The following is a 14767-nucleotide window of genomic DNA, read 5'->3' on the forward strand; positions in this document are numbered from 1 at the left end:
CAGGAATACAGAGTCTTGAGAAGCTCAAGCCTTTTAAACCAGATACGGGTCAAAGATTATGAGTAAGAAAAGAGATGGTTTCCTCTCTCACAGTACAAGACCTAGGGGTTTCCCAATGATTTTATTGATTAATAAGTAAAAGCAGTGTGATGTTTGATGAGGCAGTGGGGTTCACTACCCAAGTGCTTACCCAGAGGTGCAAGCTGGCTCAAAAAGGAAAAGTTTATTCCTGTGTATGTTTCCTCAAGGCTTTTACACAGGATGGGTCAGATAGAGCAGTTAAGATCTATTAAGTCACCAGGGCAAGGCTGGCTCTCAGCCTCCTGTACTCCTGGCTCTCTTCCTTATGAGCACCCATCAAAGGATAAGAAGGTGAGCAAGGTAAGGGTATAGGCTGACCTGGGAAAGCTGTTCTGCAGCTCCTGAGCCTGGAGGGGATTGTAAGCCCTGTGGGGTATGGCCAGCCATGTACTCAGCACAGCTGAGGTAGATATCCAAACAGTGAAATGCCAAATGAAGCTTTATGAGTTGACAGACAAATATGGCAAGTGACCCTAAAGGGTCGCTAGCTGTACCCCATGATTCAACCATTTGCTCTAGTATGTAATATAATGCAATTTAACTGAAACTGCAACTACTAGCACTGTAACACTGAGAATAAAAATTATACTTTGTTTTCATTTCCATTTGAGTAAAATCTATGCTCAGCTGAACCAGAGCCATAAAGTCAAATTTTGATAAATGTCATTCTCAAGATTTACTGCTTCCTGTAAAAATAGTAAGTGCAAAAGATCTCTCTCCACGCCCTTTTCTTTTTCCATTTTAAGAAGAAACATACAGAAGTTCCAAGGTATCAGGGACAGCAACGTACTGAATAGTTCACAGCACACTTTCTGAAACAGATGTCTGGCTAAAGCAAAATTCTAATCAGCTAAATCTGTATCTCACATAGGGAATAAACAGTTATCAACACACAAAAGTTCTGGTAGTTAGAAATGTTTTATAGGGCATGCCTGTTCCTCTAATTGCATCTCTATTTAAATCCCTGTTAGCACCATACATGTTTCCTATTCTATCCACAAACTCTTTTTTCTATATCTGTACTCTTCCAACGTCTATAATCAAGATTCAACCAGACCTTAGGATGCAGAGTTATGCTTTGGTAAAATAAAACACCAAAAGCATAGCAGCTTTACGCGTTTTTCTTCATTTACCCTGCCAGAGAAAATCAAGTAAAAAAATAATCAGCACTGTCACTTGAAGAAAAGAAAGAAAGAGAGAAGAAAGAAATAAAAATACTTTATATGGGCCTTAGCCAGGAGCATTTTATCCATCAGTGGTAAATGAGTCAGATATGAGTTGGCCAGGAAAAGAACTGCTTTGCCCAAAATTTGAGTTTAAAGTGAGTCATCTCACTCCAACACCAATATATCCTCCAACATAACTGGCCAGAGTTTCCCGCAAAGAGACTCTTGCTGCTGCTCTTCATCTGGAGGCCTGACCATCCAGAGCTGAAGTCGACAGGATCTCTGTCATAGAATCAGTGAAACAGGCTTGCAGTTGCAGGCCAGAACTATCAGCCTGGCTGACCGTGGTGGGAATTAAGAGGAAGCAAACTGACTCCTGGTGTAAGGAAGGAATCTTTCAGGCTGCCCTGTCAGCCACAGCGCTTTCTGTTCTGCTCCCACCCTACCTGTCACAAGCAACTTTCCCAAATGAACCCTCAATGCAAAAGCTTGCAACAGGTCTTCAGAAGGTGACCCCATCCACACCAGTAGGAGCAAGGGCACAGCTTTTAACGGAGCTTGAGACCCCACATGACTCCTCACATCCCTGCTGCTCTGTTTGCTGTGGGAAGTGTCTGGACAAGGTGTGTTGCATACATGGTCCTTTATTACAACAAACATTAAAAAACGTGAAAAAGCAGAGCTGAACTTGTCTCTACATTACTGCTGTTTGTGTTGGTATGTACCTATGAAATGGATGATGTGGCTATGTGAAATGAAGTAAATTATACAGAACCCAAAGCATGCAATGTCACAGACTCCCTGGACATTCCATGATGGATTTTCATTCATACTCAAAGAACAGGCAGGTCCTCTCCGTTTTCCTCACAGTTGAGGACTCTCAAAATCCAACTTTCAGGGGGATCGCTTTTGATTCCATATTGTTCCTTACATTCATCAGGAAGAAAACAAAGATGATGCTCAGAAGCCTCAGAAAACCTAACTATCAATTTTGGTCCAGTGGGACAGCATTTTTCTTGTCCTGTAACTCTCTAATGGCAACTTGGCTTCATGTGACTTCTTTGAGGGTCACAAGGGTTACAAGTGTAGAAAGAGATTTCAGGACGCATGAGTGCGTAGGCTTTTTTATTTTTTGTGCTGCTGACAAATGTCTGCAGCACCACAGAAGATATTCCAAACGAAGTCATTTTTCCACAAAACAATTCATCACAATGGATTCATTCCTACAAGAGTCCAGAACTGATGAAGTGTAATGAATCTGGCAGCCACATGAATTCCACTTGTGCACATTTCAGTACATCCATTTTCTTCCATGTTTCTCAGTGCTGCCCTGAAATTCTGTTTTCAGAATGGGTGGAAACTGTCACAGGTTATCAGTTGGTAGGTAATAAGTACAGTAATTAAGCGCAGTGTTAGTCAAAGGGTTATTTTGTTCAAATCATGTAGGAGTAGCAGTTGTTCTTGCTAGTTTTGAGTGGAGGCACATAACAAATTTTTTATTCTCAGCAATGTAAAAATACACAAAATTAACCATGCCCTTTTCCAGACAATTTATAGCTTTAATTTGCTTCACTGCATTATTTCCAATACTTTAACTAAAATTATTTATATTTCAGAGCTATGCACACACAAGTGGGAATTTTTCTGTCCCTAGCTAGCAGAAGTGTCTTGTAACTATCAGAAACTTATATGAAAAACTACATTATTCCTTAGTTGAGCACTGATTACCAGAGTCACAAATCTAAAATACATCTTGTGTTCATCATGGATTCTTCTCTAAGCATTTATAAAGTTGTCTGCAATAATCCTAGCACAAGAATAGCCATGGCATATTAAATATAATTACCATTGGAAAGGTAATTATGAACATACTGTGAACTTTACTAGCTAGCTCCACTCCCTGTGTGTCCCTTTGCGCCATGCCTCAATTCTTTGACAGATGAGTGTTGCCACTGTTGTGAGCGATGCTCATTGCCAAACACATCCACAGCTTTGAGCATTGCACTATTCCCCTGGGCGCCTATCAGTTCAGTTCTGATTAAAAGACACAACACAGGAGGGAAGAACTGAAGCAACTAAGAAGCAGTCACAATGTAGGGGCCATGGATCTTTCTGGCTCCACTCCCACCACTGCTGCCCCTACCCACAGCTCCCTCCTTTCTCTGCTGTTGTTCCACAGCCTGATGAACTGATGAGTCTCCTTATAAGGCTTTTTTCATCTTTCCTCCCCCCTCCCCTATTTTCTGTGTATGATGGAACCCAAGTAGTTCCACTACATTTTGTGTCTTTCTCTGCTGGCGAAGACCAGGAGTATTTTTCCTTAGAACAAAAAAAATAGGAAACTCCAAAAACTTATCCAGTGGTTTTTCTGATTATAGATGACACAGTATTCAGTGGCTACTGTGTTTTTTTCACGTGTAATTGGCAAAACACACAACAGCATTTACTGCATAATTTTCTTAATTTGCAAGTTGAAAGCAACTTTCATTAATGTAAAAAGCAGATGACAAGCTGGAAAAATCAGCACTCTCGTTCTTTGCTGGTGTACCTTCATCTTAGTACATAGAAAATGTTGGCCCTAATCCTGGTCAGGATAGCTTTAAGTTTTATACTGGCACTGTTCACATTTCTTCCAGGGAAGTAACTTCTGATGCCTGTCTAGTATCACTCATTAGTGATTTAAGTCTATTGTTACTAAATTTATCTGGCTGTTTGTTGAACGCCTTCCTAGAAAATTAAAAGAGATTTTAAAAGCTTCTAATGAGAAGAATATGGTTGATTACACTTGACCATGTCTATTTACTTCATATGGATATTGCAGTTTTTATGAAGTAGCAAGAAGTAGACACGAGAAGAAAACAAGGTTCTTGTTATAATCATGAATTTTAGTACAGAAATAGAGATACCAAACCCAAAAAGCTGCTAATATCTCTGCTTCCAGTGGCTAAGTGAGAGAACTGAAATCCAGGGATGAAAAACTCCAGGTATCTCAATTAGCAAATAATTTTGAAATAACCCTTAGTCCTGCTTTCTTCTTCATTTTACTTGTCTGGAGTGAAAGCCTTGTTGTCTGTAATAATTCCATGCACTTACCTGCTGCCTTCCTGAGGAATACACTGCTCAACATCCACTGAAAGAGAGGCCATAGCTGATACTGTTTCTGTCTCCTCCCTCTCTTGCTTCTGAGACTCAGCCAGAGCACAATCCACTGGCACAGAGTATGGCTCCACTGACTTCCAGTACTTGCCTAAGGAAAACACACATAATAATTTATGGGAATTTTAGCTAGCATGGTGGTACAAGAACAGTAATCACTTAGTTCAACACTGAGTGATTATAGTTTAAAATCTTTGTGGTGTAAGCAGTACAGTTGAAATTTCAGACTGCAGTGAAGAGGTCTATTTCTGAACCTAAGAATGCCAAGTTGGAAAGTGCTTTCGTTCCAAGAGCTGTGTCACACCCTTCCCCAGAAGGTAATAAACTGGAGGAGTAACACACAGACTAATGAACACAGATTGTCAGGAAGGCTATTGGCTTTATCTACACAAGGTGATGGGAGTTCGGAGCAGGGTTAATATCTAGAAGTTCTGATATGGCACACAGTTGATGCAGAGAGAGCAAAATGTAAAAAATGTACATTGTTGTACAAAGTGCTCACACAGCACTGTCTTGAAAAGGAAAGAAGTCAGAAATGCCAGCTCAGACTGAAGTGGTGCTGCCAGAACAATCAGGTTTGTTAGTCCTGGATGTTCTTTCTCCTCCAGCCTCAGGGCGTATACTAGAACAATAATTTAGTTAAAACTTTCATATATGAACTGGCTGCTGCTGGAAAGCTGCCAGGTATCATAAGGGATAGAGCTTTCTGGTCTGCTATGTAAAAATACAGCAGTGGATTAAAAGCATGAGTATTTTCAGAATTCTGCCTGCAACAGAAGAAGCTCATCAAGCAATGCAAAGAATAATGGCAAGTGACTCATCCTAAACACATTAAATGATCTGCTATTAAGAAATAGCAGCACGGCTATTAAGCAACTGTTTGATTATTGGAAACCACATGAATAAGTACAAATTTACATACATATTTCTTAACAGTCCAGTAAAACACTGAGCACTCACTAATTGCCAGGTGGATGACACCTGGGGATTAGGAGCTTTGGGAAGTCTGGGAGCTCTGGACCAGAGCTTACTCAGTGTTTAGCAAGAAGCTTTCAGCAGCTGCTGCAGAGGTTGGATCAGGGTACTTATCTGAGAATTAGACAGAAGGTTTCAACAGCTGTGAAAGAGAGGGGATCAAGCAGGGGACCTTTCCAAGGACTAAAAGGAGGATTTTGGCAGCTGGGCAGCAGGCTGAGCTGAGGTGCTTATCCAGAGGGTAGCTGGAGGCTTTGACAGCTGGGAAGCCAGGCCAGGAGTGGTGCTGCCTGTGCTGCAGAAAGGCTGCTGAAAACTCCCTCTTTGGTAACACAGCTCTCAACACAGTTTCAGGCTTTTGGAAGGATGAACTTTTCCCTCCAGTGAGAAAGCAGCTGTCAATAAAGTCTGAAAATGTCTTTATTCAAAAACATCATTGCAAGATTAAAGCCCAAGACAATCTTCAAGAACAACAAGTGAGCATGGCCGGAGTGTTTCTTTGAACTCTAATAGTGTGCACGTTTGAGTAGTTAGCAGAATCTTTAAATAACAGGGACCTTCTGGGGATAAAATGTAAAGTGTATTAAGTATCCTACAAAGTTGAGATTAAGTGTTAGGAGGTTGGCTTTGCTCCAAAAACATGAAAGACAGAGCTAAAAAGTTATGTACATAACAGTAGGCTCAATGATTGGAGCCTGGCAAATTTTATAAAAACAAGACAAAAATATTCTCTATTATTACTGTGCTCAGAGACCATATTCTCTATTCATTAAAAAATATACTAAAAACAAACAAAAAAGTTATATGAGCATTCCACAGTGTTCTCACAGATCTTATGTACAAAAGTCAGTCTTTGCAATATACACCCAATTCAAACCCTATAATTTATGAGCTAAATGTTCACAGAGTGGGTGGGGCTTTTGTTGCAGAAACAGATGTGCAAGAAAATCAAATCTGTTGGCATGGGAATAATACCCCCTCTTGCCTATAAAAGAAATGAACCCATGTTCACTGCTGGAGTTTTCAAGGGCTTTTATTCATAAAATAAAATATTAGTACCCAGCTACCACTGTGTTGCTCTCCTGCAGCAACAATAAAACAGCATCAGTGAGGATTGCTACATCACATTCGTTCATTCACACACACAGGCTTGCACACCAGCTGCCCCCTGAATCCTGACTTTCTTCTAACATTAAAACTCAGGGCCAATTCAAGCATATTAGTGGGCTCTCTGCACCCATTTAACTGCCCTTCACTCCCAAGCAATTGGTGGTGTTCTTTGTTTCCCCACACTGAGAGCTGTGTTATGAGAGGGGCTTCAGCCATAGAGGGAGCAGAGTCAGGCCAGGAGGCAGGTGGCAGCCCACATACTGCAGTGGAGGGTCCTGGAGAAAGGAACTACCTGGTAGGGTGTTTGTGATTTGTGGGGGGAAATGTTTAAGCGGTCACAATTAGAAATAGCATCCAGATAGCAGCAGGTACCTCATGAAAAGAGGGCTCTGTGATGCTCTGTGAAAAAGCAATAGTAGGTTTTTCCTTAAAATCGGAAAAATGTACTTTACAAACACCTTGGGTAAGCAGAAGAGTTTTGCAAGCTTCTTTTTATCCAGGACAACATTTATTTGCTGCACACAAAACATACAGGCCTTGAATGCATGTTCAGCCAAAAGATTTGAAGGCAAAGAGTTATGGAATGGGGAGCCAATCACAGCACACAGCTGCCAAGGAGCTTTGTTAGGAGCTGTGGATTGACAATTAAAAGAAGTCAAAAACTATTGGCCTCAAACCACTCAAATCTCTGAAAATGCCATTTCTACTGTGCTCTACTGGAATGTGAAATTCTACCAGTGCCGTTACATTCATTGAAAAGAACTTGGTGGAGCTCAAGGGAAAGAATGAAGCATATGGTTGGTTTCATTCATACAAAACTTGAGCAATCATGGATTGCAAGGAGAAAACAATCAAGCCAAAACAGTCTTTTAGGTACGCTTTGGCTTTCAGCATGAAAATGTGCTTAAGCCTCCTTCAAAGATTTTTTTGAGCAGTGACTCAATAATAAATTGGAAATAATAAGAGGGAATGTTTCTGTCATTCCTACAGACATTTGTAATTGCCTTTCAAAGATTTGCATATGCTGTACCATGGCTTGCTTGAAAAACAGTGTTTGGGGTTGGAATTCTGCTAAAACAGGATTGTTTAGAAATAGTCTGTTACATGTGTGTGGAAACGACTAATTCCAAACTTGTTACATTTTCAGAAGAGTTTTGTCAGTACAAAACTGTCAATACAAAACATTTATAGAAATTCTATTCTTGTTAGAAAAAAAGTTGTCTCTTAGTTTCTAAGTATTGTAGCTTCAAGGTTTTGCAAAAAAGCACACAAGAGGGCTTATTTGGTATAAAATGTTGATAATATTAATTGTGAGAGTCGGATCACAGAAATCCAAACCCAATATCCAAAGGCAATGCCACAATCCAAACAAACCAAGCTTTCTCAGTACCTCTTGAGGTATTACTCAACATCTCTCCAGCCTGCCTAACTCTCTAAAATATTGGACAGGTACTTGCTTCTCTTAGATCTAAATATACATCACAAAGCTGCACTGAACTTCCTCAGGGCTCCTTTCTGTCATCCAAGCATATTCCTTCCGAATATTTGGTCTCTCTCCAGAGAAAATGAGGTAAATGTAAATTTTTAGGTAGTTGCAAGAAAAGGCAGCATGTTGTATTTAAGTGAGTCTAAACCCTGAGCAGCCTGACAAAGGTTTCAGAACAGCCCACTGGACTGCATGACTGTACCAGTTCAGCTGAAACCTAATTGTGTTAAAATTGAGTCATTCTGCAGAGCTCTGGACTATGTTCTCAGATTTACACTGTATATTTCTTCCTAAATCCACTTCTCTCTCAACAGCCATCAATTGTGTGTATTCCTACTCTTCTGTTTGTCTGTTTCTCAATTCACCCTTTTTTTCATTTCAGATCCATTTTCCATTACATACACATTTTATTTCAAACAGAATTGTATCTCATTTCCTTGTGTCTCTGATCTGTGTGTGGCATTCTGCCCTTATTATCATTTGTGAATCTGTTCTATTTTGCACAGTACACAAATCTCCTTAACCTGCTGACTCCCTCCAGATCATTAACAGATTATTAACAGGGAATTTTAACTCATGAGCTACCCAGGGACATACCACTCAGCACAAAGGACTTATTGGAACATATTACATACAGCTGATTTAATTAGAGCTTTTCCATATCTAGGTGTCAACTGGATATGCATGATAAATTATATACCTACAATGAATTTTCTTTGTCACCTTGTAATGAAAATCAGATGGAGAAGTACTGCATGAACAGTGAATTGGGCATGGTGTTCCTTCTAAAAACTGCATTTATTTTACGTAGATGAATCCCAACCACTTGTGGTTCATCTCAAATGAAGGAAAACATTTGCTATTCATTTGTTATTCTAAAGGAGCCAGCAAACAGTAGAAGTCAGGAAGCTCCCACTGGCTCAGTAAAATGGCAGAGACAAGAAGATGAGAGAATTTAAGGGATGCATGCTCAGTTGGACTAAAGCAATTGATGGCATAAAGTTCTTCAGTGAGCAAATGCCCTAAAACATCTGGGTAGTTAAGGGTTGGGGTCAAAGCCCACAACTGAAGCAATAATATGTCCTCTGTCTCAGAAACAATAAAATAATGTATTTTTTAACACTGTTCAATAGATCAGTGCCCAATTGGAGCTTTTTAGCTTTATCTCAAGCTCATGTGAATCTCAAAGTGAGTACCTTATAAAGGGCTGCAAAAACAGAATCTAATAAACTATTAGTTAGAGCTCTAATTTACCTGTCTGTTCCTGTCCCTCACTGACAAACATCTATTTCATCCAAGCTGCTCTGGAATGAAAAGATTTGGGAATATTCAGGAATCAGAAATGTTTAAATAATTTTAATGGGTTACTTTTTCAAGGCTAGTATGTGGCAGAAACAAAGAGAAGCTGAAGAAATAAAAATAAAAACATATATATATGTAGATAAATATTAGACACAACATGTCAATTTATACATAAAACATTTTCCCACTCTTTTCTCTGAAACAGTAATGTCTATGAAATTAATTAATAATAAAAAATAACCCCAAGCCCACTAACCCACCAATTCAAACTGAGAAACATACTTTGAATTTCAGTGGTCTTTTTTAAAGAAGCTATTGCATTCATATTGGGGATTTGGTGCACAATATCTTCCGGGAGAGGCTCCAGCTGAAAGAACAGAATAGAATAATATAAATATTCAATAAGCCACAGGGACATAAAACAAACTGAAATGATCTAATCCTCAGGAAAAGCTCAGCCCAAGAACTGGTTAATATGTTGCTGGTATCAGTTCTAAATGTATAGTCATGATTTTGTTTTCTGTTTTCCAGCCATGTAATTGAATTCCAAGGGGCTTTTCTATTGGCTGCAAGACTAATCTATGGAGTCTCTGAAGCAGGTGCATGTCTGTGTATTATTCATTAAAAAATGCTAGTTATTTGTGTAATTTTTGTAGGTTCCTCACAAACCAAATTCCACTGTGTCTGTATACGCAGCTGGGCACTCCAAACAAAACCTTGCTGAACCCACATTGGAATCAAAGTGTGCACTCTATTATCTTTATTTTTCTGGTGTTATTTCATCTAACCATCTTTCGCATTTTAAGGTTTATAGGGGAAAACCATAAAACACAGCTGCTTTTACTAGCTTAACATTAATTTCAAATAAAGTAGTAAATTAAAAAATGGTCATGCAGATTAGAAGTAAATTTCCCTAAGTAAGTTTTTTTACAGAATCAGCTGCATTTTAATTTCCTAATTTTAATTGTATATTCTTTGAGTAGGACTGCACTAGCAGAAAGAAGTGTTCAGTTACTGCATAGTTATTTTTGCCCTGCAGTGGATAAATATAAAAAATAAACTATATTTTGAATGTCACCCTCATCTGCTTTTTTGTCCACCCTCCACACATTTTCTCCTAGGAAAAAAGTAAAAAATTGTTTGGGCTAAATGCTTCTCCTTGCACTGTAATAACTATATTCTCCTTGAACCATGCTAAGAGTCCTGAAACTCTTCTGCTTCCCCACGTAAACTGCCATGGCTGGGTGTGCAGGCTTGCATCCTGAGGAGCAGCAACTGTGCCAAGGTGGACAATAAAGAGCAATATCAATACCAATCTCTCCTCTCTAAAGTTAAGGAAGTTCAGCCACCGTTGACAGGAGACATCTGTACTGCAGACAAAACTCCTTTCTTAAGTGTGCCTGAGTCTATTTTGAGCTAGGTCAAGTGAAGCCCACCCAAGGAGCTTCCTTTGCAAAGTTAATAGTTCAGTAGCCATCATATACTGTCCTCCAGGTTGCTACCGCTGCATGGCTATTCACCAGCTAGATAAAATCAACTTTGATCCAAGCACACACAGTGGGAAGTAACTGCAGTGTGGATACTCCCTCAGTGGTGCTATTTTAAGCAAGCTCAGCTACAAATCCCAAAACTTCTGGGATCCTGCCACTACAATCAGCAGTGAATGCCTGTCAGCAATGAAGACATTGCAAATATCACCAGTCCTTTGGAGTCTTGGTAACTATAATGAATAGGGCTGTTCATGTCATTATTTCCTTAGAAGCCCATATGGGATTGCAGCTGGAAGATTTTCTTCTGGCTAGAAACAATAGCACTATGTTTTGTTTTCAAATAGCATAAATCAGTCCATTCTGCTCAGTGATCAAGCATGCAGAGAAGTGCTGGTTGGACCTGACTGGGTCCCAGTGCTACTTGGTTAACAAAGTGCAAAGAAAGATTGTTACTATCTAGTATGTATTGTGGATTAGCACAAAGACAGCAATTACAATACAAATAATAATTCAGATACTCCTGCAATCCTTGAACCACATTTACTTTATCATCTGCATAGCTAGCTCTATTTGGTAACTCTTTCAGGTGCCTGGGGGGAAACTGTGTATTTATGAAAATGCCAACCAACAGATCAAACTTTACAGGTTTCAGAACAATAATCCATATAATAACCTTAATAATCCATACCTTGATTTATGCAGATAAATAGCATTTGCTTTATCACTAGTCACTTTCTGTTTAAAGTAATCTATCATTTGGCCAGGAAGAATAAAAAACCCTGAAGTTCTCTTTGGTCATACTGGGTGCAGGAACACATAAGGGGCAGCAAAAAATAGCTTAAGGTTCTGTTTCATCGATTTCCTAATTCCTAAGGCTTTGATGACCAATTCACTTCCCTGAAACAGAGCAAAATAGCTCCAGGCCATAGCAGTAGGAATAATAGTAAAAGGTATGGAATTGCCAGACTGCAATATGTGAGAGCTGTGTCTTGGTTTGCCCTTTGAGTATAAGATTCTTTAGGTAGACCTTTTGTACTAATTACACGCAGACACTTTGTACTAATTATTAATTATTGTGTCGTAAGTATTAATATAAAATATTAAGATATATCAATATATATATTATATTAAAATATTATATTAATACATAATATCTTCATAATTAGTACTATTTGTACTAGTTATTAAGATGGGAACAACTGATGTAGAGACAGAGGAGATTTTCTATTAAAAGGTGGATATTTTGTTGTCCTCCTTAAAGATGGATTTTTTCAAGAGTCAAAACCCAAAAGGTTTGATTTTCCCGAATATATCAAAACCACCTCTTTATTAATCAGCATAGAATTTTTCTTAAAATAAGTAGGCTGCATTTGAATATCTAGACAAATCAGGTGAATATTTAGAAATAGCAGATGTGTTTTTAGAAATCAGAATAAGCTGATGAATCCTTAAAAGAAGAAAAAGGGTAAAACATCCAACAACTATCCCAGTCATTAGTCCATCTGTTAGTACTACTAACAGTTTTGTAGGTGATGTGAGTATAATGGGCACGTTTGATCATTTCCTCAACTCTTTTTTTCCACAAAACTTTCATTTTATATTCCAAGCTTGGCTGAGGCAGGCTCCTAAGCCTTTCTGTCTCCTCATCCTTAAGTTTAGCCCAACAGACCTTGGACCTTCTTTCATATCAGGGAAATTTGATCAGGTGAATCCACAAGTGAATTCATTACATCATTTATCCTACATAGCCCAAAATGAAGTTCCATTACAAAATCACTGCAGAAATAAAGCCAGTGGGTTATGGCAGGTATTTCTATACCCTTTGAAATGAGGCTGTCTACATTCAAAAGGAGGATTCTTTTGTCAGTTATCCACTGGTTGCATACAACTGTATATATAGAGGTGTCTCTGGAAAATACCAACAATACTGAACAAAAGAAATTACTCTACACTTGGCATACATGGCATCATCACCTTCCCTCCTATACTTACTGGCATTCAGATCATGAAGGCTATTAAATCTGGAGGCTAACAGAAAAGAAGCTGAAAAGAGCACTGGAAAAACACCATCAGGAAAGAAATTTTTCAGAGAACAGCTCAAGTCTGCAGAAATAACTAAACCACTGGAGAGACAGTTTGGACCAGACACAAAGGGTCACATTTTCAAAGCTTTTACATGGCTGAATCAGGCTTTTGTGTCCAAAGCAGAAGATTAATGTAGAAACTGAGTCCACTAACCATTTTCAAAATAGGAAAAACAATGTAAACGGGCAAAAAATCACTTGGTATGCCAAAATTTGCCAGAGGCATATCAACAAATGTTTGAAGAAGGAATTAATGATGGAAATTTCATACGCCCAGAAGGGGATCTTAATTGATCCTTGGGAACGTGGTGAGAATCTGAAACTACAGCAGTCTGTATTGAGCTGAAAATTCTAGAAATATCCATGTTGTCTTCAGCACTGTCATGCTTCCAAGTACCAAGATTAGCTTCACTGAAGAATGTTGCAGAGTGCAGTTAGAGATTACTGACAAGTGAGGCAAGTGTAAGCAGAAGGTAAGGAGCACGGAGAGCCTGCCAGAAGCAAAGGAAGGGGAGGAGGCAGGCAGGCTCCTCAGGGATGCCAGGGCTGCAGGGGGAAGAATCAAAACCCCCCTTTCTTGGTTCTACTATGTAAAAAACCTATCAACATAAAGACTGAGCTTTGTGGCTCTTAATGCTGCCTATGATTACAGAAGAGCAAGTTCAAAGATCTCACAGGTCCTCTTACATATGTGTTCTTATATTAGCAATTTTCTTAGAGCTTCTGCACTCTCTGTTTACATATGAGAACTTCAGGCATGTATTTTTGTGATCAAGGGTTACAATGCAGTAAATAAACAAATCAGATTTCATCAGGGAATAAGCTCAAAGACACAGAGGGTCATTAGGGTCATTAGCACCTGTCAGTCCCTGAAAACCAAGTGATACCTTGGAATTATGTAACTTTGGAATCAGAATATTCTCTGTTTCCTTGGCCAAACCACTTCCTGACTAGCACTGCTCACCTTGGGAACTTTGATGTCACCATGCTGACCTCTTGCACACACATTGCTCCAGTTTCCTATCCCCTCCAGATCTCTATTTCTAGACTCTGGGTTTATTCAAGCAGCAGTTGACAGATGTTTTAGACCCTGTGTTAATTTTTTTCTAGCATTTGATTCAGATTAACAATGAGGATGTGAGATTGTGAGCAAGTTTACCATGCAATTAAAAATTGATCTGAGGCCATATTCACTTCTATGAATATTTTCATTTTGGAGAGAGAAATGCTTACCTGTTCTGGTAAATAACCCCTTTGACTGCCCTCTTGGCAGAGCTCACTGCCCAGCTGGCAAGCAGCCCCAGATTGACACTGAATTCCACAAAGGAGAAAACACCAACATTTCGTCATCAGGAGGAAAGCTGCAGATTACGAGCTTTTCACTTAAATGACCATCCCCTCCCAAATGCCAGCTCAACAGATTGCAAGAAAGAAGCACATACTTCACACTCTGCAAGAAAATTGTCCAGTGTAAGTTTTCAAGCATGCTTGGGAGCCAACCAATCACAATGTTTTGTCAAATTCTGCTTCAGACTGAAATTCAAGCCAGAAGAATATTTACTAGAAGATGTTAAATTTAGTCACTTAAAAATGTTTTCACACTTGGGGCCAAATTCAGCCTTGGCCGCCAGAGTCAATGAGAACAGACGTGCATCCTCTCTGCGCCTTTGTTGCAGCGTCCCGCTGGGCAGAGGCGCTGTGGACTGCATTTCTCTGCTTCCCCTGTGCAAAGAAGAGCATGACCCCATCTGTGACTAATTATCACTTGTTACACACCACAGAAAACTACTGTGCCACAGGAGCTGAGAGACACTGCCCAAACCTGCAGGCAGATCAGAGGGGACCATGATGTTAGACTGACTTCTGTGTCCTGTGGAGATATCACACCTGGCTGCTTTAAAAGGGATGGGATGAATG

At 39.4% G+C, this 14767-nt stretch overlaps 1 protein-coding gene across 1 annotated transcript in view; it reads right to left on the reverse strand.

Moving 5' to 3' along the window:
* HDAC9 (histone deacetylase 9) overlaps positions 1 to 14767 on the reverse strand; it is a 275406-nt gene that overhangs the window by 11261 nt on the left and 249378 nt on the right. Inside the window, exons 23-24 of the mRNA XM_031066816.1 lie at positions 9559 to 9643; positions 4341 to 4494 (exon numbers count right to left, since the gene is read on the reverse strand). Of these exons, the coding sequence (XP_030922676.1) occupies positions 4341 to 4494; positions 9559 to 9643 (239 nt within the window). The remainder of the gene's footprint in view (positions 1 to 4340; positions 4495 to 9558; positions 9644 to 14767) is intronic.

Source organism: Geospiza fortis, unplaced genomic scaffold (genome assembly GCF_000277835.1).
Source record: "Geospiza fortis unplaced genomic scaffold, GeoFor_1.0 scaffold138, whole genome shotgun sequence".
Classification (NCBI taxonomy): Eukaryota; Metazoa; Chordata; class Aves; order Passeriformes; family Thraupidae; genus Geospiza; species Geospiza fortis.